Source organism: Enhydra lutris, unplaced genomic scaffold, assembly GCF_002288905.1.
Source record: "Enhydra lutris kenyoni isolate GAN:26980312 unplaced genomic scaffold, ASM228890v2 scaffoldscaffold27, whole genome shotgun sequence".
NCBI lineage: Eukaryota > Metazoa > Chordata > Mammalia > Carnivora > Mustelidae > Enhydra > Enhydra lutris.
This window is the reverse complement of record NW_019154111.1, coordinates 9909084-9937051: the sequence shown is the minus strand read 5'-3', so window position 1 is coordinate 9937051 and position 27968 is coordinate 9909084. Positions and strand designations below refer to the sequence as shown.

The 27968-nt window shown below is 38.7% G+C and overlaps 1 protein-coding gene across 3 annotated transcripts in view; it reads right to left on the bottom strand.

The window, feature by feature from the left end:
- Positions 1–27968, bottom strand: part of LOC111151953 (coiled-coil-helix-coiled-coil-helix domain containing 3) — a 277584-nt gene that overhangs the window by 213818 nt on the left and 35798 nt on the right. For all 3 annotated transcript variants that reach the window (XM_022510195.1, XM_022510194.1, XM_022510197.1), the window contains exon 3: positions 6069–6150. In XM_022510195.1, the coding sequence (XP_022365903.1) occupies positions 6069–6150 (82 nt within the window). The remainder of the gene's footprint in view (positions 1–6068; positions 6151–27968) is intronic.

The following is a 27968-nucleotide window of genomic DNA, read 5'->3' as shown; positions in this document are numbered from 1 at the left end:
AATGTCTTTTTAAAGGCATAATCTGTTTTTATTTTTAACAAAATATAGCATATACATGTATATGTTATAAAACAGACCATTCTTGCTAGAAGATTCTCAGGATTTTCCAGCTCCAGCGATTCAGCGGAGCAAATGTTCGTGAGTGCTCACTATGTGCAAGGCACCACACCAGGTAAAGGGCTTCAGACTTACATATTTTCAGTGTGACACTAACCCACTAATACCCTGTTTTTCTCCAGTGGATTCTTTACTCCTTCCTTTCCCAGCCTTTTCTTCCAAAGGCTGAAAACAACTAATAATAAAACTGAAATGAATTATGAGTTTAAACAGAAGATACCATCAGTGTGAATCTCACTTTTACTGTAAGAAACTGTAGGCACAAATAAGCTTTAAGCCCTTATTTGATGACATAAGCCCTTACCCGATGCTATAAATTGTAAAACTCAATAAACTGTGTTATACTCTAACTTACCCAGATACTGACAAAATTTATGACTAATTTATTAAACCAAATTAATTATTTTAAGTCTCACAAATTTAAGGTAATTTTCCAAGTCATTAAAAATGGGGTAAAATTTCAACTGATGCTCATCGAAAAACAGCAAGCAAGTCATCTTGGTTGATGTAGTTAGTTAAAACATCACAGAGCTATCCCCTTTCTTCCTGGTGTCTTGAAGAAAGGTTATTAAAACTGAAACACTTTCACTCGCCTTTATAGGTAAAGGGGTGAAATTCAAATGCCAACGGTCAGAGGTCAGAAGTAGTCACATTTTTCTTGCTGTCAGAGATTGACTCTTGGAGGTAGGGTGCAGAAGACCACATTTTCACAGTCTATACTCAAATTGTAGCATACGTGTCCCTGCCATATTGACCTGCTACAGTTCCAACACAGTATGGTCAGCTGTAATCCAAAATAGGCAACACAGAATAACAGCAAAAACAGACTGCCGACACGGGCATTTAATTTATTCTTGACTCCCAATACACCAAAGAACTATTCCATCCATGAGATGTTGTGGTAAGCAAAACTAGGATTCCAAATTAGACCCATCAATTTTAGCGTGTGTACTAATATTACGTCAGTGATTTGGGGGGTATCAGCTTGTCAACTAAGCAAATCACTGCAGATTTTCATGAGACAGAATCAGATCTAAAGTAACCTGAATTGAGATTCCATGTGTAAATGTTTTCTTAGATATGGAAGGAGAAAGAAAGAAAGAAAGGAAGAAAGAAAGAAAGAAAGAAAGAAAGAAAGAAAGAAAGAAAGAAAGAAAAAAAGAGAAAAGCAGAGCAAGCAAAGAAAGCAAAGAAAGGGTACACTATATAGTCATAGAGCTTACAATCAGCTGTATGGTCACTGGTCTTAGAAGAGCCCTTCTCCTAATAAAGCAACTTTTATTTATTTTTTTTAAAGATTTTGATTTATTTATTTGACAGAGATCAAAAGTAGGCAGAGAGGCAGGCAGAGAGAGGGGGAAAACAGGCTCCCGGCTGAGCAGAGAGCCCGATGCGGGGCTCGATCCCAGGACCCTGAGATCATGACCTGAGCCAAAGGCAGAGGCTTAACCCACTGAGCCAACCAGGGACCACATAAAGCAACTTTTAACGAGGCTACATCTGCATGTGAGACTGAGTGGAGAGTTAAATGAAAGGAGTTCAGGTACATTTTCAATGGCCTACCGAAATATCTTCTGTCTGAACGATTCCTGGACGGGATCTACATACGTGTGGCACTGCCAGGCACCGTCAAAGGCCTTCTGCACCAGATGGAACATGAGACAGACACGCGGGAAGTGCCTTCCGAGCTGGCACAAATGCACTTTCAGGGTGTGTGGGCTATAACAGCAGAATATGGATCCAGGACCACCGTCTTCCATGTTTTCCCCTCCTGAAAGCATCTCACTACTGCTGTCTGCCACCGGGCAGTCCTGCACAGTTGCCTCAGCCAGTGTGTGACATCAAAATTTGCACAACTGGTGTTGGCAGCCTGGGAAAATCCCAGGAATGACAGCGGAACCATCTTTGATAGAATGCTGTGGTGCCAAGGTTTCAATGGCACAGAACAAGAACATCAGACCCTGAGTCCAAGAGTGATCGGAAGAATCTGACCCAATGGGAGCAAGTTTTAAGAAGCCCTTCACGCTGGGTTTCCCACTAGCAGCACTAGTGACATAGTGAGCCAGAAAATTCTTTGTCTGGGGTGGGGACGTGGCTACCTTACACATTACAGGCCGCTCAGCAGCGCTCCTGGCCTGGATCTGCTAGATGCCAATGACACCAAGCAAGCTGTGACAGCCAAAAATGTCTGCAGACATGGTCTCATGTCCCCTGGGGTCCGAAGTATCCCCAGAGACACAGAATACTGCCTTAGCCTATTTATTTTGCTTACGTTTTCCTTTTTCATGGATACACAAGTGATAGGTTTTTAAAAATTCAAATGAAATCTTAATGAGCTCTTTCAATAAGATTTCTAAGAGATAAACCATTATTGCTATAATTTGCAGCAATTTTTTTCTTAGTGGTATACCAAATGCTTCCTAAAATCAATAGTATCTTCAATTCAATGAAATTTAGCCACCCACCATCCTTTCTCCTTTGTTGTAAAACCTTCATCCTGATTTCCTTTTATGGAATTACTTCTTCCCCACTGTGTACAGTTTCAGCAGTACCCAGTTCTTCACTAGCTAGAGTGGGTCTCTCGTCTTCCTTTTGATTCTTTTGAGCTACCCTATATGCTTCTCAAAATGTTCTTGCTTCCTAAGTTAGCCAGAGTTAAGTTTCAGTCTTTCAACCAAAAACCCAACTGAAACAAAGGTCCTTCTTTAAGCTAGCCTGATAGAAGACATTTTAGATTTCCCTGCCAGAGAGTTCACCAGCTTAGTAAAAATGTTACTGTTCCCTTACCAAAAATGTTACTGTTCCCTTAGTAAAAATGTTACTGTTCCCTTACCATTCCCTACATAGGCAGAGCGAATGGGGTACAGATGAAACCAAAATTGTTTAACACAGTATGATGGGTCCTGTGGATTCATTGTACTCTTTTCTGCTTTTCAGTGTGCTTTAAAATGTCCATAATAAAAAGGTTATACAATGATAATAAATATTCTATAAGAAAAAAAGAAATACGATTTCCAAAGTCCTTTTTGCACAAATTTGGTTCCTTACATATATGTGTGTCTATGTGCCAATCTTAAGTGCTTGAGAACTCACCTACCATTATGTGGGCACCTGAGAGCAAGGTAAGACTAGTAATCAGCATGTATACAAGTGACAGAACAATGGCCTAAGGAACCATTCTCTAAAATGGCATACAAAGCTTTATTCAATTAAGGCTACAGATACAATAATGTATTAAATGCTTCTTGACTCCAAAAACTTGCTTTTAAAAGGCTACACATAGGGGAGCCTGGGTGGCTCAGTCGATTAACCATCTACCTTTGGCTCAGGTCCTCATCCCAGGGTCCTGGGATGGATTACTACATTGGGCTCCATGCTCAGCAGGCAGCCTGCTTCTCCCTCTGCCCCTTCCCCATTTGTGCTCTCTCATTTTCTCTCTCTCATATAAATAAATAAAATCTTTTTAATAAATAAATAAAAATAAAAGACTACACATGAACTTTCTTCATGTGAAGCTCCTGGGTAGCTCAGTCAGTTAAGCATCTGACTCTTGATTACGACTCATGTCATAATGTCAGGGTGGTGAGATCAAGCCCCACGTGATCTATCGCTCCCTCAAGATTCTCTCACTCCCTCTCCCTCTGTCCACCGCCCCCTCCCCGCCCCTGCGTGCTCTCTCAAAAAATAATTTTTTTAAGATTTTTTTTTCTTTAATTTGACAGAGATCACAAGGAAGCAGAGAGGCAGGCGGGAGGGGGGGCAGGGGGGTAGGCTCCCCACCGAGCAGAGAGCCCAATGCAGGCCTTGATCCCAAGACCCTGAGATCATGACCTGAGCTGAAAGCAGAGGCTTTAACCCACTGAGCCACCCAGACGCCCAAGAATTTTTTTTTTAATGCTTTTTCTAAATTTTCTTCTCCAGTAGAAAGAGAAGGAAAAAAAAAAGTAACTATTGATTCTACTAAGAACTATCATATAGACAAACACACACTTTTTGCCAAGATTTGACAGCTGGAAGTTTTCATGAAGAAGCCTTCAAACAAAATTTTTTTATATAAGAAAAAATAATAAAAAGGTTGTACTACCCTCTGTTCTCCTTAAAGGTGACAGAAAATAAATTCCTTATCAACAGTCATTTGTCCAGTTTACAGAGAGGCTGCCAACCCCAGTCCACATGAGATATGAAATTGGATCTCACTGGCACCTTTTATTCATCTCATGTGCCCTTTACCCTTCCACAGACCACAGCAGATCAAATGGGAGTTGAATAACAAAGCGGGGGGGGGGGGGGGACCATAAAACAAAAACCAAACACTACAGTAAGGCGTTACTGTAACCAAAAACCTGTACTGTATGGGGAGGAAGGAATACAAAACTCCTATGTGAAGTACAATAATCAAAGTAAATATGAGAGTCTAACCAAAAAAGCCTTATTAAAATAAAAATCAATTAAAAATAATAAAATTTCAAAGACAAGAAATTCTACCATAATGTATCGATTTTCTTTGCTTCTTAATGAAAATGATCTGAAATTTTTTGAATATTTAAACTTCACTCTCTAATTATATATTCCATCAACCTAACCCAATTAAGTAATTATAAAGCGTAAGAAACTATTGAAATACACACAGACCCTTTTAGCAGTACTAATTACATCTTGATTTTTTAAAACCCTAAGCCATGAGCCTTCCCTATTTCCTGAGAAAATGGTGGTCTGAATCTAAAACTTATGTCCTTTTCCAGACATTTCAAGCAAATTAGAGATAGCTTAGCACTCTGTCAAAGGGAAAGAAATATTAGAGAACATTTTCAAATCCCTCAGTTTAGAAATAAAATCTTGAAGGCCCAGGTTAAATTATACGTTGAAGGTCCTGTGGTCAGTGAGGACTAGACTCCATTTAGCTCTCACAAACAAAATAGTTAAGCAGCCCAAAATAAAAACAAATACATACTAGGCATCTACACATGGTAGGCATGTGCCTAGTATTCACAGCAGAAAGACATTCACATGATTATATAATAAAAGTCTGTGCTAAATGCAAATTTCAGAAATAGCACAGATGGGAAGCACTTGACTCTATCTTGGATTAAAATGTATTCACATACTTTTATGAATAAGGATATACTTTAAATCTTTAAAAGTAGTATTTTTTACTAAAAGAAAATATTATCATGCTGTTTTGAACATTGCTTTTCTCCAATTTATGGCCTTTCCACATCCTTCTGAATCAGCACATAAGGATCTACTTGACTGTGTAGTATTCTATTGCAGGCATGTACCATGATTCATTCATCCAGTCCCCTTAATGGGCATTTGGATTGCTTCCAGTTTTCTACTGTAACAAGAACACTTCAGTGAACATTCTTTCAGCTGTTAGTAGTATTAGTAATGACAATAATTGCATAGATATACAAAAGACTAAAATGTTCAAGAATGGGACAGAATTACGGAGGATTTTAAATTTCCAATTTTACATATTTCCGCAACGTCTTCAGCTTTTTAAAGTGAGTACATTACTAATTAGAGTTAATTAGTGTTAATATGGACATTATGTCAAATATGACATTCATCATTAGCTACAATATTGTAAGCCCTAACACCATTGTAGACCATACAATTTTCAATCATAAATGCGTTTGTTGGAAGAAACTCGCCTAAGAAATGCCTGGAGAATCCCCAAGAACTACTTCTCACAGAGTAGGAAACTTCTCAGCAATCATGTAGCTAAGAACCACACAAGAGATACAGTGGTCATACTCAAGTGTGGGAAGAGGGTAACACTGTCACAAGCACAATCCAAAACTGAAAATGGCCACATTCTCATGCTCAACACATCCTGAAGTGCAGCCAAACACAAATAATGAGTCTTATTACAATCATTCCTCTCCAAAAATGTTTTGTAATTATGACAAGAGGGCAGCAAAATCGCTCTCATATACCACAAAACTCACCGTTTCTGGTTTTCAGACTCTTTCCTGGCTTGCTCCAATGCCAGCTCCTCAGCCACTCTTCTCTTCAATTCTTCATCAGAAACTAGGATCAATAAAGAGTAGAAGGAGAGAAAATCAGCATTATCTTAAAAAACAAAAGCAAGAAAACACTCCAGAAGATAAAGCTGAGGCTAGATCTTAATGGGCAAAGTTCTGCCCATTAAGTTCTGCCCATCTGGTCAGTGTCTCCTTGGAACTACCTAAACACTGTAAAAAAGACCAATTAGTGCACTTCAGGAGTAATTTAATTGAAAGTTCCCTGGAGACCTAGAAATTTCCACACCTGCCAAAATGTATAATAAACTCAAGGAGCTGCTTTCTGCCCACTGGGGACTGAGCCATTAAGTACAAATTCTTTAAAATGATGTCCTATCATTAAAGTCTGACAATCATGTCTAAGGAGAAGAGAGGCTTAAGAGAGGGACTTCAGAGAGGAAAATGACACCAAAGCATTCCCATTTGATAATTAAACACTTCAAAAAAAAAAATTTTTTTTTAAGTAGGCTCCATGCCCAGTGTGGAGCCCAATATGGGGCTTGAACTCACAATGCTGAGATCAAGACCTGAGCCAAGATCAAGAGTCAGAGACTGAACCCACTGAGCCACCCAGGTACCCAATATAATTAAACACTTTAAAAAACCATTTATGACAGTAAATCATTTGTAGTTATATGCATCTTCCCACAACTTATTAAAAAAAAGGCATTTATGATTTATGAACATTTTAAAGCCATATTTTTTGGAAAATATGTCATTCAACGTCAAGTGCCAACAATTGCAGAGAGACACAGAAAAGTGCTGAGAAGACAGCTGGAGCTTTCTAAATACCTGGTAACTTGATTTGACACATCTGGTCTTTCCAAATGGAAGATGTTGTATGGTATGTTTTATAAAGATTCTTACAGCTATGATAGCAAATAAAATAGACAAATTTTATATTTTGCTTAAGACCCATCCATAAGAAATAAGCAGAGACTATTTCCGCTTTACCAGGAACACACTACCTAAAATCATGACCAAGAAAGCACCAGAAAAAGTTGGAAAGATCTAAGAGTACACACAGGACTTAAGAAGTACTTCAAATGGTGGAGCCTGTTAGGTGGAAAACCAGGCAGACACTTTATGTGATGATCTCCATGTTGTAAGTGCCTTGTCTCAGGGCATATGCAAAAACTGAATTACAACGGAATATGAAAAACCTTAAAAATTTAGCTGACACTGGGCAATAACAATGAAGATATGGAAAAGGTCATAAGGACAGGTTCTCCTAGGTATGGATTATCAGAAAACAAAAACAACACCAAAGGACACCATCAAGGTGAAAAGACAACCCCCAGAATGGGAGAAAATACTGGCAAATCCTATAGCTGACAGGAGACTTGTATCCAGAATACACAAACAAAAAGACAACAAAATTAAAAATGGGCAAAGGACAGAAACAGGCATTTCTCTAAAAAAGATAAGCACATGAAACACGGCTCAACAGCATTCATCATCAGGGAAACACAAATCAAAACTAAGATGATATACCAGTTCAAACCCAATATCATCAAAAAGACAAGCGTTAACAAGTGCCGGTGAGAATGTGAAGAAATTAGAACCTTGATACATTGCTGATAGGAATGTAAAATGCTGTGGCCACCACAGAGAACACTTTGGCAGTTCCTCAAAATGCTAAACACAGCTGCCACGTGATCTAGCAATTCCACACTTAGGTACTGTATATACTCAAAAGAATTGAAAATATTTATGGTAGCATTATTTGCAATATACCAAAAATGAAAACAACCTAAATGCCCACATTGATGAAGAGATTAACAAAATGTATATCCCTCTCAAAAAAGCTGTAAAGAGAAAAAAGAAAATAATATAAAAACAGAAAAATGGACAAGGAATCAGAGAAAGGAATCAATACCATTGGAGGTCTAATCCAAACTTGGCCATCAACAATCTGGAGGACCTGAGAGGGAAGTTACTAGGCTCTCTGTACAGTTTTCCTCAAAAGGCTGTTTGTTCTCAACTGGATGTTCTCCAGGGTCCCTCTGATCTATATACTACACTGCTGTTTGGCTTCTCTCCTACTTCACAGTCTGTAACATGAGAAAGATACAAGTCTTGGCTTTGAAAAGGTCACAGAAAATCAAGAACAAAACGAGAAGAGAGAATTCTGTCTGCATTCAGGCAAATCTTAAAAGACTTTTTCAGTATTCAAGGTTTAAAATAATACAAACATCAGCAGAGACACTACAGACGGCAACAGCTCAACAAAAAGTCCGAACAGTCTTTGTTTTTCCATCAGCAAGACTTTGGATCAATCAGGTAACCTACCTGAGTTTTTATTTTTCTCATCCAAAATCAGGAGCCACTGGGTTATATGGGGGTCAGTTGGCTATGAAGTTATAGACTATGTACTCCACAAGGTGACAATTTTCACATTTCCAGCTACTTCTCATAAACAAGCAAAACATCATCGCACATTTTTTCAAGTTGTTCACAGCTGGTAGCTCTAATGAGTAGCAAAAACTGAAACAAATATTTAACCCAACTACTACTACACAAACTGTACTCTTGAGTTTCCCATACCAGTTAGAATCTACACAGAATAAAGCTGACATGCACAATCACACCGCTCCCCCACCCCCACCCCGGACTTTTTCAAATTATCACAGCAACACTTTTCTCAGGCAAAATTCAGTCAAAGTCTCGATCACAATTCAAGTGCATTTCATTCAAACAATTAGAACTAGGCTTCAGGGAAACCTCAGCGTACAAGGTCTGAGTACGCAGCAATGGGATCGGTTTTCTAAGTGAGCCAGTAAGTCTCCAGGTCTTCATGGTGCTGTTTATATAAGGAGCTTCCTACTATGGGAAAAGCCAAAATCCGCAGAGAGCTTTTTAATGATGATGTGATAAACCTAAAATGGAACAGTAAGGACTCCATTACCAAATGGCGACCAGCTGGGAGGTTGGGAAGGAAGCCATGCAGCAGAGACTGCAGAGAAGGGAAGTGTAGCGTTAAGGCTTATCCTCTTTCTCTATACCATCCTGCCTATCCTGTGAGCCCCTCCACCCGCCATGGGTGAGGTGGAGAAAAGGATGGAGGTCACTGGTGGTGTCATCTAGGTAGGCCACAAGGGAGAGGGGTGGCTGAGAAAGCACCACAAAGGGATGCAAGGGGCCAGAAACTCCTGAGACCACTGAAGAAGACGTGCCCAAGGTCACCAAATGGTTGACATCACTTTCGGTCAGTAAAGAGATCAAAGCACAGCTGTCTTTCTAACACCCCAGCTATTTCTGGAAAAGAAAAAAGAAAAAAAAAATACAATATTGGGTCTCACATCCAAGGTCACAGCTGAAAAAGTAATTACCTTAGCTACAAGTGAGAATTTAAAATAACAAAAGATAAAACATGACCTAGCATAAAGAGTTTAAAATCTAAAATAGCAAATCAAAGCCAAGGCAGGGAAGTAAACCAGTACAGTAATGGGTTTTGAGCAAATCTAAGTTTCATGCTATTTGTTTTTAAATCAACAGAATACAGAAAGCAACAATATATTATTTCTTCTGATGGGTCTTGTCCAAAGCAGAGAAGGGAAAAAGATATACCATGTGGAGACCACTATTTAAAATGGCCCTTCTGAAAACACTCTTTTGAGCTCCCAGGATCTGAACATTTTCTCAAATAAAACTGTTATTAAATTAAAAGGTCAGTGTCTCAGGATGGGCTACTTTAAGAGAAGCTCAGGAAAGGCCAACCTTGCCTATTAGCACAGGGAGTTTCCAAGCAGATCTTTAGGGATTGGCAAAGTTTGTAAAATGAAAAAAAGGAAAAAAGAGAACTGTTCAAGCCACATAAATCAGATTTGCCATGGAAATCTGCAAACCTATTTCAAGCTCAGTAAGTATGTTTCCACAGCTTTGACATACATACAACACTTTGCTTTTAAAATGTGTTAAGACAAAAGGGTATTTTCTTCACATTCTTGAACCCTATACTTTAAAAAAAAACAATCTCCTCAAAAACCACTTCATTGTCTCTCTCAATGGCAAATGTATCTTAACGTATACAAACACTAGCATTTTCTCAATTAGTTGTAGATGACCCAACACTGACCAAAGAACATGTGAAAAAAACAACCAGTGTTTCAACTGCATGTATTATAGCAAGTTTGGCCCTACATCCTTTTTTTTTTTTTTTTTTTAAGATTTTATTTATTTCTCAGAGAGAGAGAGCACAAGCAGGCAGAGTGGCAGGCAGAGGCAGAGAGAGAAGCAGGCTTCCTGTGAGCAAGGAGCCCGATGTAGGACTTGAACCCAGGGCCTTGGGATCATGACCTGAGCCGAAGGCAGCTGCTTAACCAACTGAGCCACCCAGGTGTCCCCCTAAATCCTTTCTTTAAAACTATTACTTTTTTTAAGATTTTATTTATTTGAGAAAGACAGAGAGAGCACAAAGGGAGAGGTAGAGGGAGCAGCAGACTCCCCGCTGAGCAGAGAGCCCAATGTGGGACTCGATCCCAGGTCCCTAAGATCATGACCTGAGCCAAAGGCAAACACTTTAACCACGAGTGAGCCACCCAGGTGCCCCTTTAAAACTATTACTGAATATAATAAATATTTGTATGGTTGAAAGCAGTTCATGATTCCTAACAAATTTGTGTTTGTTTTTAGTAAACACCCTTCTAAACAAATGTTTTGGTTAGTACACTAATTCTTTACTACCTAGCAAAATCTTTTACTCCTCTTGGCCACATTCTAAATTTCTAAGAACTTAAATTCTTTAGAGATTCTAAGAATCTGAATTTCTCATTTGGGTTCAGGATTAAATAAGAAACTCCTACTTATTACAGAGCCTAGTATTCCTAGGAATAGAATACCATGTTCTTAATTCTCAGAGAAAGTGTAGCATAAATTCCATTTGCTTCACCGGCCTTCTATGTTATACGACTTGTGTCCAAATTGCATTTTCAGAAACTTCTTAAACTAGGACAAGACAAGGAAGGAAGAAGTGAGAAGAGGGATTCACAATATTCAAGATAGTTCCTTGAATGGAGAACAGAATATTCAAGATAGTTCCTTGAATGGAGAACAGACCCCAAACGATGGAAGAACTTCATGAATGCCTCATCATCTATGAAAAAAACAAAAAATTGAAACTGAAGCTATGATTCAAGATTTATACAGATTCCCTGAATCTCAGGGGACATATCAATGTCCTTTGTAACATGGACATGACTAGGACTTTCCCTTCCCTTCATTTCCCTTGCAACATCCTTACACTATAATTCCCTCCCCAATTACAGTATTTCTTAAACAATCTCCAAAAGTTACTTAATAAAAATGATGGCTTGCCTCTTAGCAAAATGTCAGGTCCTCTGGGATCTTTTTCTTTACTCCAGTTCTCTTTCCGGTTTTACCATTTGTTGATACATGTCATGTCCAGATTTATAATGCTTATTATTTTCATATGCCAGTTTAAAAACACTGAAGGGAAACTACAAAGATCTGCTCTAAGAGGGACATACATGTAGGTAACTGCATAACACAAGCAGCAGATGTTACAAAAAGACTGAGGCTCTGCCAGGATTGAGACAGCTGAGCCCCAGCTTATACCATGAGACACTGCCAAATTAAATTTTCAGCTGTGTAGAAATACCCATTAATCTGATAATTTCAATAAATTCATTAATACAAAAAGAGCACTGATTGTTTTAAGTAGAATAATGGGAGCACCCATGCAATCAATGAAATACAGCACACAGTATATTGGAACTCAATGACTCACAGCATGGGTTGCAGGATAAATCCTGTCCCCCTCCTTATCTTATAAAAGGTACGGGGTTTGACTGGGAAAAGAGTCAAAAGATAACAAGAAGAAATCTCTGAGGTTAAAAAGAAACATGTAACGGTTTGCCATTACCCATTTGTGGCACCATTTACTTGGCAGACAAATAAACCTGATTTAAACACACACACACACACACACACACACACACACATACACACACAACACAGGGGAGTATACTAAGTGTGATGTTCAGTTGACAGTTACATTCATTATCACCCAAGGATAATGTATCCTAAGACTGCCTTCAAACAAATGCTGTCTGTCGAGATACCTGGCTAATTGAGGCCACCTATACGACACAGTTAATGACAGTGTTAGAATGAAAATCCGTAAATGCACATTCATAACCATAAATATTGAATCAGAAGGCACAGTGGGACAGAGTGTGGCCACCTAAACATTAGCAGCATCGAGTTAATGGCTTATTTTGTTGTATTACTGCTGTTCCATCGGGATTTATATACCTTTGTAAATTTCTAATTTGAACGGGACAATATGCAAATAAAGTCGACTTTACTGTTTCCTCCACAACCAGCACTCGCGGCGACTGTTTCCACGTTCCATTCTATGGAAAAACACACATCAATACTACGCCACAGAAGCCGAAGAGCACCAGACAAGCTCATCAATCACATGCTACAGTTTCCACATTTTTAAGTAGATAATTCATAAAACCAGTATTGAGAACCAGGTACATCTAGTATTTCATGTCTCAATATCCTGAATAATAGTTGCAAGACCTCACAAAGCCTCAAGGAAAGTAAGATCTATAATTTAAATTAAAAAATAATAATTACCTCTGGATATTGCTTTTTGATGCATAGCTTAATTTTTTGTGTTTCATAAATGGATGTGTTTTGTTCACGGGGGATAAAACTATAAATTAAACAGTGTTAATTCTCCAACCCCAAATAAAGAACCAAAATCACCCAAACCTGTTTCCATTTTGTTTCGGTAGTCCTGAGCGTGGCCATACTCAAACATTTCTTGGAAAGACCCGTGAAATGCAAAGAGGACCGAGCTAGAAACGAAGGGAGTTCCCCTTTAATCTAGGCTTTGCCACAATTGGTTTTTGTGATTTTGCTCAAAATCACACCATTACTCTAGGCCATGGATGGATAGTTCATCTGTAAACTTGAAGGGCCCAAGCTAGAAAATCTCTAAAAGCCAAGAGCCCTTCCCCTGAAAACACAGGTTGAATGGGAACCTCATGGAACTGAATTCATGCTTAAGCCTCCACTTCCCCTAAAAGCCCAATAAATTGAAGGTAAAGGAATAAAAGAGCACATCACTGGCAACATACATGGTCAGTTGCTTGAAGTGACACTCCTCATTTGGAGAAACTGTCGGATACCCACCCAGCAAACTACCAAAAACAGCCTCTAGGCTTCACAGACAAGGCAAAACTAAAAGAGGGAGATGCAACATTGTACAGGATATGACAGATGTTCAAAAAGGATGCACTAATTGTTTGATCTGTAGAATCAAACATCAGTTGTTGCATAAAATAAGTCATCAACTTTTGAGGTGGGGAAGATTTAGAACAAACATATACAATGCAAAAGCACATACAATGAAAGTAAAAAGTATAACAGCTCCTCAAAAAAGAAATTCAAGATAAGCTCCCCTCCCCCGCCACCCCACCCCACCCCCACACCACTGCCACCATCACCAGGGTTCTGCTCCTGGACCCTCCTTTCAGAAAATCTGGAACCAGGGTGCCTGGATGGCTCAGTGGGTTGAGTCTCCAATCTTTTTTTTTTTTTTTTAAGATTTTATTTATTTATTTGACAGATAGAGATCACAAGTTGGCAGGCAGAGAGGCAGGCAGAGAGAGAGAGGAGGAAGCAGGCTCCCTGCTGAGCAGAGAGCCCAATGCAGGGCTCGATCCCAGGACCCTAGGATCACCACCCAAACTCAAGGCAGAGGCTTTAACCCACTGAGCCTCCCAGGCGCCCCGAGCCTCCAATCTTGATTTCAGCTCAGGTCATGATCTCAAGGTTGTGGAGTTAAGTCCCAGGTCAGGCTTCATACTCACAGCAGAGAATCTTTCTCTCCCTCTGCCCATCCCCACTACCCCCAACTCTCATGCCCTCTCTCTTCTATCTCGCTCTCAAATAAATAAATAGATCTTTATTTTAAAAAATCTGGAACCAGCACTACTGACAGTATAATATTTATAAAGGAGAGACAGATGGGTATTCATTATGAACTTCCTGTACTAGCCATAGGTTTCAATGCTTAAGCTCTTCTACGGCCAATCATATGAACTTATTTTTGTTTATTTTCTTCGAAATCAAGTAACCCCTAGGAATAACACAAACGAGGGAAATCCATCAATTCACTATATAGGAAATGCACATTGACTTAATCCTATGCTAGGCTTTATAACAGATGAAGGTATATGGTCCCAACCATCAGAGATTGTAGCCTGAGTTAGTAAAATTGTGCTCTTGAGGTTTACCAAGGCTTGCTGCAGTCATGGAGTGCTTCATGAAGGAGGTGGGACATGAGCAAGGACCTACATTAGAAATGGAAATGAGGGGTGCCTGGGTGGCTCCATGGGTTAAAGCCTCTGCCTTCAGCTCCCGTCATGATCTCAGGGTCCTGGGATCGAGCCCCGCATCAGGCTCTCTGCTCGGCAGGGAGCCTGCTTCCTCCTCTCTCTCTGCCAGCCTCTCTGCCTACTTGTGATCTCTGTCTGTCAAATAAATAAATAAAATCTTTAAAAAAAAAAAAAAAGAAAGAAATGAAAAGGAACCCCCCAAAAAGCACGTTTGTAGGAAGAAAAAAATAAAAGGGTAAATTACGCCTAATCATGAGGAGGCCTGGAAACCAAGCAGGAACTGGGATACAAAATGTTTAGAAATAGGGTACCAAGAACAGTTATTACAATATGGAAATAATGCAGGGCGCCTGGATGGCTCAGTTGGTTAAGCATCTGCCTTCAGCTCAGGTCTTGATCTCAGGGATCAGGTCCTAGGTCAGGCTCCCGGCACAGCCGGGAGTCTGCTTCTCCCTCTGCCCTTCCCCTCCACTCATGTTCTGTCTCTCACTTTCTCTTTCTCTCTCTCAAATAAATAAAATCTTTAAAAAAACATACAGAAAAATGCAATCAAACAGGGTGTTATAGGAAATTTATTCTGGCACAGGTTTGCAGATAAACAGGATGGGGAAAGCATATGGCAATGAATGAGTGGTTCTCAAAGTGTAGCCTCATCCCCCAGGCCCACCTCTCTCCCTTCCCATGGAGCTGCAGCACCAGGAACTTCAGCCCCAGCCCAGACCCATAAATCAAACACTGTGGGGGGAGTGGGCAGCACTCCATGTGTTAACAAGCCCTCCAGGCAATCCTGATGGTCGCTCAAATTTGAGACAGTGGCATGAGGTGATGAACACCTACCTGAGCTTAGGATACTGGCAGTAAAGACAGCGTGGAAGATACAAGAGCTTTCGTGGAAAAACTGATCCTCCATGACTGACAGAAGGAGAAAGAAGTCAAAGGTGCACCCAGATGCCAGGAAATTAATACCCATGATGGTCAATTAAGAAGGAGAGGCTGTGTGGGCAACAAGGATAATGAGTTCCATTTCAGACATAGTCAGTTGAAAGTAATGGTAGAATCACCACATGGAATTGTAGGCAATTAGATATTTGAACCTGAAATTCAGATTTGATTTGCGGCTTGGCAGGAAATGCTGACTTGGGAATGACTATTACAGAGCTGAGCTTAGTGAATTCTGGGGGAAAAAAAAAATGCATGAAGAGAAAAAAGTGTAAGGATTAGGCCTTAAAAATACATCAGAAGAAGGAGGGGAGTGAAAGAACGAACACCATTAGGGGCAAAGAAGAAATGGAATGGAAAGGAAGAAATGAACCAAGATACCATGTGCACAAATGATAGATTTCATCTCCTGCGCCAATTCCAATCAATGGCAGTAGCTGCTTGGGGTGCTGGTGTGGGAGGACTCCATGGCCAATTCCAGGTTCCGTGAATTACAGCCTCCGCTGCGCACTGGAGAAGATCTGGCAGCACGGCTAACAATTACCTATTATCCCATGGAGTGCATGGAAATCGGACAGTGTGGGCATCAGGAATCAGTGGGAAGAGAGCAATGGAGGGCAGCAGGGTTAGGCCTCTCCAACAAATTTAGAAATAAAACGAGAACTAGGTGGAAAATTTATAAATAAAAGATGATTTTCACAAAAAGTGCCAATCTGTGCATGTTTGAAGGGCGGCCATAATGAATAATCTACAACAAAACTGTAAGAGGCTGAGGAATGCTAGTTGTTGTTTCTGGAGAGTAGATTAGAGAACACAACGTATACATTACTCGTTAGGATATGGTAGTTTAATGTACAGGAATGAAGCCCAACTAAAATTTATATATTATATTCCAGTCCACTTTCCTCATTACCACCCTGTTGCAAAGTTCACAGTACAATTTTTAAAGTATATTTTATAACAGTGAGACGGAGGAGTGGACAAGCCCACTTCATGTGCTAAAAAGCTTTAACCAAGACTAATGTCCTTCCCTAAGTAATTTGCTTTGGTAAATATAAAGTCAAATACCACTCCAACACTTAGACTCATAAATCAATCCTCCCTCTTCCTATTGTTATGAACTAGTGTGTGCTTTTTAGCAAGAAAATTTGTATTTTATCCAAAAATCCATTAATCACTAATAAAATAAGTGATTAACAAATAAACAAAATAATAAATAGGATATTTAGTTCTTTAAACTCTGACCAACATTATTTTCTCAGGGAGTCTTTAAATTATCTTTGTATGTAATCAGAGCCCAAGAAAAGAAGACTCGAAAGCCTGAAAATAAAAGCCACCCTCTAATCCACCTAACTGTCCACAGCTCTGGGAAATGTCAACGGACCCCAATCTCAAGACTTTTCTTCCCTCGAATAAAAATAAAATGTCTGACCTAATTATGGCCCTTTTGAGAAGGAAGAAAACTACAGAGTCCTATTTTAGATACTGGCCCACTACTAGCCAGTAGAAATAGTAAGGGACCACAGACAGACCTCTGGGTTCCACTGCCTGCATTTATAGCCCATCAAGTGGAAGGTGCCAAAAGGGCCTATTTAACACATGAGCTAATGACTTCAGAACAATGGCCTCTCCTGGGGAAGTTTTTAAAAAAGCAATTCAGATTTAACACCCATGCTTAATTCATATTTTATTTATGGTACTTCAAATATATTAAAACTGTGAGAAAGCAGAATACACATCAGTATTATATTTTTCATTAAGCTGTAGTTCAATATCCTGAGCTTTGTTTTTTTTTTTAATTTAATTCATACTGTGATAATTAGATCAGCCTCTTTTTTGAAGTAAAATTGTATCGATAGCCATGCTATTTTGTCCTTCATCTAAAGTAACAAATCTCTACTTATTGTAAAGAAAACAGAATTTCAATGTAGTCGTCATCTCTAGTAAAGGAAAAATGCTACTCTGGAAAGCATTATGGAAGCTGTGAATCAGCTGATCACAGCTGCTTATTATGCCATCTTTAAGACACGAGACTGCGGGGATGCCTGGGTGGCTCAGTTGGTTAAGCCTCCAGCTCTTGATTTCGGCTCAGGTCATGATCTCACGGCAGTGGGATGGAGCCCCATGTTGGGCTCCACACTGGGTACGGGGCCTACTTAAGATTCTCTCCCTCTGCCCCTGCCCTCCCTCTCTCCCTTTCTTCCTCTCTCTCCCCCTCTAAAAAAAAGGCGGGGGGGATTTCAATACCAAAGGCCTTGTTCTGTCTTTAAATCCAAGAATGTACTTAACCTTTTTCTCTAGGAGTAAAATAAATCACCCATAGTAAAGTTAGGCTGAGCAGAAGAAAATAGTAAAACATTTATTGTGATTATGTTTTTATCATGATTATATATTCCTAACAATCCACAAATTTCCTCAATATCAGTGTTATACAGAGAAAGACGGTAAAACACTTTTCTCTTTCAGTAACATTTCACTTTTATAACTTACACTGTGTGCTATGTAGGTTTCAGGATGTAAACCTTTTAGAATACCCAGGGCTGTCCAAGGTAGTAATGAAAACAGATGCTTTCTTTGAGACCAGTGGTTTTCACCCTTACCAGATACAATGCTGCTTTCTTTCAGCAAACATTTTGTAATATGCCCTTTACTACCCTGAAAATAGACAATTATTTGACACAAAAATTTTTAATCACTGTAACACCCTAAGTTTTCTATTAGAAAAAAAAAAGAAAAAAGAAACTAATGTGTAATAAAATAATGGCTTTTCACCATATAAATGCTCAAACCTAACCACATTAGAAGATGTATCAGCCTGAATCTTGAGCTTATATATATATATTTTTTTAAAGTTACACCCAAGTACCGTGCTTCCTTTTTTTTTTTTTTTAAGATTTTATTTATTTATTTGACAGAGAGAAATCACAAGTAAGCAGAGACACAGGCAGAGAGAGAGGAGGAAGCAGGCTCCCTGCTGAGCAGAGAGCCCGATGTGGGGCTTGAACCCAGGACCTGGGATCATGACCTGAGCCGAAGGCAGCGGCTTAACCCACTGAGCCACTCAGGCGCCCCTTGAGCTTATATATTAAGTCACCACAAAGGCAACAGCTTTCACTATTGCTACCCAGCAGCTACATTCTCAGAAAATTCAGTATATCTCAAAACCATGCAGAACTGACAGTCTGCTTATATATTAAGTTCTGGGCTAAGTAAGCAGGTTTTCAATTGCATGAATTTCTGATGGGACATTCAGAAAATTGAGGCCACAGGACAATTCTTCAAGGGACAGAACTCTCTCAGGCACTGCAAGACCTCTAGATCCCTGCCCATACCACTAAACACCAGGAGCTCCCCAACGAATTTCTAAAATGCCCACCTGGGAGTCCTGTGAATTGTGTAAGACTGATGATTCACAGACCTGTACCCCTGAAGCAAGTAATACATTATATGTTAACAAAAATAAAATTAAAAAAAGATCTAGAACATTCCATTGTCTCAGAAAACTCTCCTGGGCTCCTTTCCAATCAGTTCCTATTTTGCCTCCCCCATCCCCCACTCCCCAGAGCAGCACCCACTGTTGTCTTTTATTATCATAGAAAAGTTGTTTTGCCTATTCATGTACTTCATATAAATGGCATCACACAGTAAAAAATAAAATAAAATAAAATAAATAAAATGCCCACCTGGAAGCAGTGCTGCCCCACCACTGAGCATCATTGTTTGAGACTGAGCTAGAATATTCACTCTGGTACAAGAAAAACATGGGAAACCTAGCTACTTTGTGGTGTGTATGACCGCCACTGATAGTCGCAAATAATGCACTGATAGTAATATGAAGTTTCCAAACACAGATAAAATTTGCAGGGGGCTGCAAAATGCCTTCCCCCAATGTGAGCTTTGCTCCGAGATGCCCAAGCATTAGTACCTTCCTCTCTCTCCATAATCACTAAAATCACATTTGCCCAGTCCCATTCTTACATATCGCCTTGATTTTACTTAATATATCCGAAACCACTTTCTGTCAATCATTGACTTGTCTAATTTTTTCTCCCGATTCCTCAAGATAGGTCCTCAAAGGATGAGGGCTCCATCAGGAATTCAATGGAAATGGAAAGGTGGGTACAAATGGCAGCCAATAGACTTCAGCTCATTTGTTAGACATCAAGAATACACACAGACACAAGATGATACCCATCTACCCACCAACTGTTCTAATGTTTTCATTATTAAGCACTCACAGACATTTTCAGGTTAATGCCTTTAAGAGAACAACTTCCCAAACATAGCACGCTTCCCATCAACAGTGTCCACATCTGATGATTCTTGGCCAATTAACACTCTATGTTTCATAAGTGACAATATCAGTTGGCCAATTAAAACTCTATGTTTCATAAATGACAATACCAGAATTAACACCAAACAAAGTTCAATAGGCCATATCATTTTTGTATTCCAGGAAAATGAGAGAAAGATTTAAAGTTACCCGCTCTAAATTGTCTAATAATAATTCACAGAGAGACTTTCTTGAAATGAAGGAAGTGAAGGTTTAGTAAGGAATAATTTCTCTATAAATACCAAAAATAAATTAGCTTTCACTACAGCATATAAGAGAAAACTGTCTAGCATAAATTATAGGAAGGCAGCAAGAATGAGTACAATCCAAATATGTAAGATACTTTAAGAAAAATGTATTTATGTCATTTTTAAGTACCTTTAGCAACTGGATCCAGCCTTTTAAAACATGTTATCAGGTAAAGGTCCCTAGAACTGTTCTAACAAAACCAATAATTAGAATACCAACTTACTGTCTGTAAATAGCAATTGCTAATGTACATGACAATTGCATAAAATAATTTGCTAAATAATTTGAGAATTCCCTGCAAGGAATTTTCTTACCAAACCCTCCCTCTCTTCCACCCCATCCCCCACCCTGCTACTCTAAGTAAACAAAAAGCTTCTCTAATTTCGTCATTTAAATGAGTTGTCATTTAAATGAATCCAAATTAATTTTACTGCATCTTTTAACATTTTTAAGTGGCTTTAACATATTTTATCTGTAATACAGTTTATAAAGGATTTAACAGTAAAAAATAAGACATAAATGTAATATAAAAATATCTTTAATAGTATAAAGTGTTCAGATTTAAATTTATATGCATCTGAAGCATGACTATCAAATAATGAAAATAGTATAAAACATCACACATGAAAGATCTCCATTTCGCAATCACAACCATTGTGCGTGTGTGTGTGTGTACATCATAGGACTGTGAAATAGATTAACACATCTTATTTGATTTCTCTGAAATGGAAAAACCGAGCTCACTGAGAAGCACAGCAAAAGTATTTTAAGAACCAGGTTTAAAGACATCTGTGTTCTCTTCCTGACTTTATCCTCTGTGACTTACATTCTTATCTATAAATTTCCAATGAGGTTTCTCTTGAAAATGAAATGAAATAAACTGAGAAGGTATTTTAAGGACAATGATGAACATTACAAATCAGAATGAAATTCTGTTCAACTGAAGAGCCACCAGCATTGGATTTTTAAAATCCTGACTACTGTATAATATTTCATTGAGCCAACACTGTATTTCCCAAGAGATCACAATTTTTTCATCATACAGAAAAGATCATGTAATTAAAAAAAAGAAAGAAACAAACAAACAAACTGAAGGGAGCTGGAACAGCACTGAGAGCGGGGAGGGGGGAAGACTGTAAAATGGCTGATGGGATTAAGGAGGGCATTTGACATAAGCGCCAGGTGTTGTATTCAGTGACATACCACTAAATTGTACACCTGAAACTAATATCACACTGCATTAACTGGAATTTAAACAAAAACCTGAAAAAGGATAAAAGTGTGCTGTGCCTCTCATGAGAATTCAGGATCTGGCCTAAAGTTGAGGCCCAATTACATTAGTATTTCAGCTTTTGATCTCCAAGGTTCATGTATTTATTGTAAATGAATTTGATCTGACAGTATCAAGAATGAATTTTAATCTCTTTCATTGTCTTTGAATACTGCTAAAATCATGGATTATGATGGATGATCAGGAGACCGAAGGGTAAAGTAAAACTGATGTTGAGCAAGCCTTGCCTAAAAATTCATTTTCATGGCCCATTTAAATACTGTTAGAAACAGGAAGGTCAGTAGCAAAGAGAAAGATTTAGACAACAAGGAAGAGCAACCTATATTTTACACATAAAGCAATGAGAAACGGGAGGCAAGCTCAATACCCAAAAACAGGGAAATGGTCCAACAGTAATACAGAAGTGCCATATTATGAAAGATGGTGCTAATATTAACATGTTTTTTTAAAGAATATTAATCCATGAAAAGAGTCTCACAATTACGCAAAAAGGACAAGATACTAAACTGATCACATTGTTTGGTCACATTATTTGATCATGTTGTTTTGTACACTGTACGTCCAGTACTGAAAAAAGCATAAGGAAACCATCACAAAGAAATACATATAAATATATAGTTTCGAATGATATATATAAAGTGATAATAATGATGTCTTTGAATTTGGGAGGAATGGGTCATTTTTCTCATTCTTTATACTTAATTGGACTTTTTTGCCAAAATACATTTTTACTTTCCTAATTTCATTTAAGAAATTGTTTTTTAAAAACTTGAACAGACAATAAATTCCAGTTTTCAAACGTACAAAATGTATCAGGTTAGCAGAACAGACATTCAAATCTCACTTATACCAAAAAGGAGTCAGCTGGGATTAAAGAGTCTGAAATTGAGCACCACAAGATTTGAGAAAAGAAAATTGGTTTTTGTTTTTCCCTTTTACCCCATAGCCATCCTGCCTACACCTCATTATAATAGACTATGTATTTTTTTTAAGATTTTTTTTTAATTTATTTATTTGACAGAGAGAGATCACTAGTAGGCAGAGATGCAGACAGAGAGAGAGAGAGGAGGAAGCAGGCTCCCAGCTGAGCAGAGAGCCCAATGCGGGACTGGGTCCCAGGACCCTGAGATCATGACCTGAGCCAAAGGCAGAGGCTTAACCCACTGAGCCACCCAGGCGTCCTAAACTATGTATTCTTAAAAGGCAAATCACTCAAAGAAAGTACGATTATATACCATTACTGTAATGTCTGGGGGAGCGGAAGTTATAGCATGGTTCCTAACGGTGCCACCTAGAAGCACAGCACACGAGGGCTACTTGCTGAAGAGTTCTGTATTGAAAATTATGAGATCCAAAGTGTCAGAAAAAGAATATTCGATAGCCATATTAAATACAGGAAGAAAATGGGGGAGAGGGAGCCTTAGCCAAAATACTCTCTTCGCACTTCATTGTTTCAAGTAGCATTTAATTTTTTGTCTTCCATTTAGATTTTTCCAATTGATACCACCAATGGTCCTAGTATGATGAATGATAACACGTTATCAAGGACAGCTGATGAAAAATTCTTGGTCACTGACTTAAGCAATCAACTGAGGTTAAGCTAAGTCAGATAAAAGCAATGAAAGATAACCACTGATACAATTTTCTACATCATGCAACAAATAACCCACAACATAATGATAGTAAAGCTCTATGGAAATCCATTTCCTATACGCCGCAGTCACTGCTACAGAGTCACTACATTTGGGGATGTTCTAGAAAATCACTCGATAAATTGTCCATTTTGGCTGTGAGACAGACAAGAGAGTCCTATTTATTTTATTCCACAGAGGCATAGGCTAAAAGAAAATATAACTTTGACTATAAATTTACACTATTATATCTATCATTATATTCTCTGCTGCCACTAGCAAAATAAAACATTTAATGTTCTTTGCTTGCTGATTGGATTTATACTTAGTAGGAAACACCTATCAGAATTTAGTCTTGCTTCCTTAAAACGGAATCTGACAACTTCTCGCTGGGGTTTCACCGCCTGAAGCGTCTCTGGTAAAAGCTATTATTCAATGTACCAAACTCTCATTTTGTAAAAAGTTGCTTAGTACATGTACACATTAAAATCACTCGCTAAGACCAAAAGGTTTTAAATATCTATTTGTAGGAACTATATCTCAATAACAAATAACAAAACCATTGCTTTTTGCAAAGCTTTCAAGACAGAGTAGCAATGACAAATGACAGGACACTGTAACAGATACTATAGCTTTATCATAAATTTACTCTTCATCTTCTTTATTTGGGCTTAAAGGAAAATCAAACTAAATTATTCATTCCTCAGAGTAGTAGAGGAATCCTCAGATAATGTTTACGCAGTTTGAATGTAAACTGAAAATATCAATTCTTTTCAACTTTTCACCCATACTACTAAATCAGGAATAACTAAAATCCAAACAGAAATTCAGACATGTGACAAAGTGAAGTCTTTGTAACCAAAATGTCCCAACATTACTCAGCTCTATTTGGAGAAGAACCTGTGCCTCAGGGATGCCCAAATTCTCAGCACTTACTATCCTGGCTACATACTTTTCCAGTCTCACCTGGAAATCCAAAGAAAATTATGAACTTCAACTAACACACCACAGGGTGCCACGAGGGGCAATTTCTGGTTGGGCTTGTGGCTGATCAGAGTAAAGACTACGTTTTCCAGGGGCGCCTGGGTGGCTCAGTGGGTTAAGCCGCTGCCTTCGGCTCAGGTCATGATCTCAGAGTCCTGGGATGGAGCCCCGCATCAGGCTCTCTGCTCTCTAGGGGAGCCTGCTTCCTCCTCTCTCTCTGCCTGCCTCTCTGCCTGCTTGTGATCTCTCTGTCAAATAAATAAATAAAAATCTAAAAAAAAAAAAAAAAAGACTACGTTTTCCAGCCTCGCTCACAGCTGTGTAGCCTCGTGGCTAATAGTATGTATGTGGACATGGTGTGTGAAGCTTCTCATTCCCCACAGCAGAGGCTGGAGGACAGCTGGGACCATTTTGGATCATACAGATGATAGAAACACTCTAGAGATGCAATGCAGTAATACAGAAGGAACCTGAGTCCCAACACGAAGGAATCTTCAAATTACCCAAAGTATTATGTGAGAGAAAAATAAAATTCTAACTTTTTAAGCCACTGTTACTTAGGGTCTCCATTAGACAGTAGAACCTATCTTCTACCTTATGTATTCTCATAAACATGGCAAAAATTCAAAGTTCTAATCTACCCTTTCTCAGACCTAGAAGACTCAAAGACAGTCTCAAAAACATGTACACTTGAGATGGGAATGGGAAGAGAAGGGAGAGAGAGGAGAGAGTGGGGAAGAGAAGAAAAGCTTTAACACCTGTTCTGCTGAGCATCCTAGAAAACAGCTAGATGGGGAGCCTAAGTGGCTCAGTGGGTTAAGCCTCTGCCTTCGGCTCAGGTCATGATCTCAGGGTCCTGGGATGGAGCCCAGCATCGGGCTCTCTGCTCAGCAGGGAGCCTGCTTCCCCCTCTGTCGCTGCCTGCCTCTCTGCCTGCTTGTGATTTCTCTCTCTCTCTCCGTCAAATAAATAAATAAAATCTTAAAAAAGAAGAAGAAGAAGAAAAGAACTGGAAGTCTTGAGGGCAGAAGCCTAGGCTTTGTCCTAGGAAAATCTCCCCATCCAGATGTGCGTAAGAAGAGGAAACTGGAAAACAACCCAGGTGTTCTGTCCATTCCAGGGTCAGTCATTTAAGCAAGATATTCAATCTCTTTAGAAGAGCCTCCGTTTCATATTTCTAGAATGAGGGGCATGGACTAGATCATTTCTAACGTTCCTTTCACTTAACCTAATTCTGAACCTATGCTTCTCTACCCATGATACCACAACAGAGCATCTGAGAAAGTCAGCTCTGGAATCTGACTGCCCAGAACTATAACCCGCCTCTACCATTTGTTTTGTGTCTTTAGCTTCCCTGTGACACAGTTTCCTCGCCTGTAAATGTAAGTATCACAAAAGTAACCACATCACAGGATTTTTGTGGGAATTATATTTCCTCCTAATGTATTATCAGTACCTCATCAGATTACGTTTTATCTCTCATAAGCCTATTTTACCTAAAGACATGTACATGTAGTCCTCAAATTTCAAGTAACCAGCAATTTACAGATTACTCATCAAAATGACCAATTACCTTCTCTACTCTGGCATTTCTTCAAGGCTCCATCCTGCCATCTGCCTCCTGTTCCAGAGGAGTCTAACACACTGCCTGCCCATGAATCATTCACTAACTTTCCACCATCTTCCTGGAAAGTTAAACCTTTCTGAAAAAAAATGTTGCGGCTACCCAAAGTTTGTTGAGTATCTACTTGAAGCAACGCTCTCAAATATTTTCCTTCTCTCTTCTCAAGCAGCACTCCACATAGCAGCAAGGGTCCAAAACAAATCCTCCTAAGTCTTCCTGTTTTATAGATCTTTTTTTTTTTTTTTGCAAATTTACCAAGCAGCATTTGAAATAAAAGGATTGATTATGCCGCAAGTTCATTTGCCCCATCGCCCCCCCATCATACACAAAAAACTCAAACGTGATCATTCTATCCTAGGTGTGCCCTCTAGGAACCCCACTTGCACTAATCTGTGTTGGCTGCTAACTTTCAGGAATTCCTAAAGCCGAAAACAAACAACTGCACCACTTCAACGCTAACAGTTCCTAAGAGGACTTCAGCTATCAGCTACAAAATAAACATCCGTTTAGGTCTAAAACAGTCTGAGTGGGCATAAGTTAGGTAAAATATTAATACATTAAAGCTGCTGGTAATGTTTTTTAGCATTAATGTTAAAATTCTATAAGAAAATAATTATTTTAAGCATGCAGTGACTGATTTGTTGCATTCTTAAGAAATGCAAATTATATCCAGAGGCCCTTTTCCCCAGTACAACATGTCCAATTTCATAAAAGATGTAAATGGAGAACCATAATCCACTTAAACATATTCAATTAACAGAAAGCTTTGTTGAAACACATCTATTTTTCCCCCTTTTTAATGAGCAATACTTCATACTTTCACAATCCCAAAAATGCTTCCCTTACATTGCACTTATATTTCTGCATTTCCCTAGGATTCTTTCAAATGGTGGAGCACCTATGATTACTGTTTTTAAACCTCTTTCCCACACAGAACAGACAAACACCAAGAGAACGCCCTCTGAGGGAGCCTTAAATGACTTGCTACCTCCGGACAGCCATCCTTACCCCCAGAAACAAGTAGGGATCTTGGCAGCCCTGCTGGGTGATACTCATCATTACAGTCAACTCTGCAATAACAGAAGGACCAAGTAGGGCCACTAGACTTCGGAAGTCATTCCAAGCTAGCTCTCGTCTGTGCCAACATATGCACATTTCCACAAAGTCACTCCCAGGTGCAGAAACTAGGGAGACGTTTCCCTTCCCTTCCCAAAGCTCTTCTTCCTGCTATACATTCCACCAGCCAAATGCTTCGCTCAGAGCTTCTAGAAACACAAGTCCTCTCAATAATAGAATCTTGAGAAACTCCTTTTTAATTTTTTAAAGAATCTGTAATGTATGCTATTTGATAAAGTAATTTTAAGTTTAAAACATTTCATTTATTTATTTCAAGTAGGTTCCACTCCTGGCATAGAGCCCAACACATGTCCTGAACTCATGACCCTGAGATCGAAGACAAGAGCTGAGATCCCGAGTCGGACACTTAACCTACTAAGCCACCCAGGTGCCCCTAAAACATCTGATTTTAAATTAGTAATTATTGAGATCATGACAAAGTTTATTAATAATCTTTCTATAGTGTTTATAGTACGTCACAGAAATCAACTTGTTCCAGTCTTTAGGAAAAAAATAAAAATTAAAAAAAAAGACCATATACTTGGGGACCAATAGTATTTTTAAGTATAGTATCAAAAACAGACCAAAAAAATGCTTCCATGAGCTAATGATCAAAAATCTTACATTTTGCATTTAAATTGTTTAAAGTAGTTAAAGTAAATTAGTGGTTTAATTTTAGACCCTTTGTGTTTTATTTCTAAATGATAAGAGAGATTTCAGGGTGCTATCCGTAAATGCAAATAAACTTGAGGGAGGATAGCTTTTATTCCCAATAAATTTAAAAAAAATGAATGTAATAATCACCATATTTTTCTTTTTAACATTTAGTATTAAAATAATAGACACACCTCATATATGAGAATTTGTATCAAATGAATACAGCTTACAGATCTATCAACAAGCATCCTGAAGCTAATTTTCAAAACTATCCTCATTTTTATGATGTTCATTAACCTGCTTTTCATCTCCAGTGTCCCGTATGTTTCTAGACTTTAACCAATAATCCATTATGGGCATAAATCAAATACTACGTGTCCATGAATACAAATTTTAAACTACTTAAACGTCTACTCGCCAAGACAGGTGGGAGTATGTGTAATAAAGCAACTGGGTGATAAAGCAAACAAGGAACTGAAGCCGATTTGCCTGATCTCCACTAACAATCACAAAACTCATTAGACAGGCAAAGGAAATATTTAAATAACTGTTTTGCTGGTTGATTTGTTCACAGAAATTAAAATATCCTCCATTAGGGCTTTTAACAGCAATGTGTTATTCTC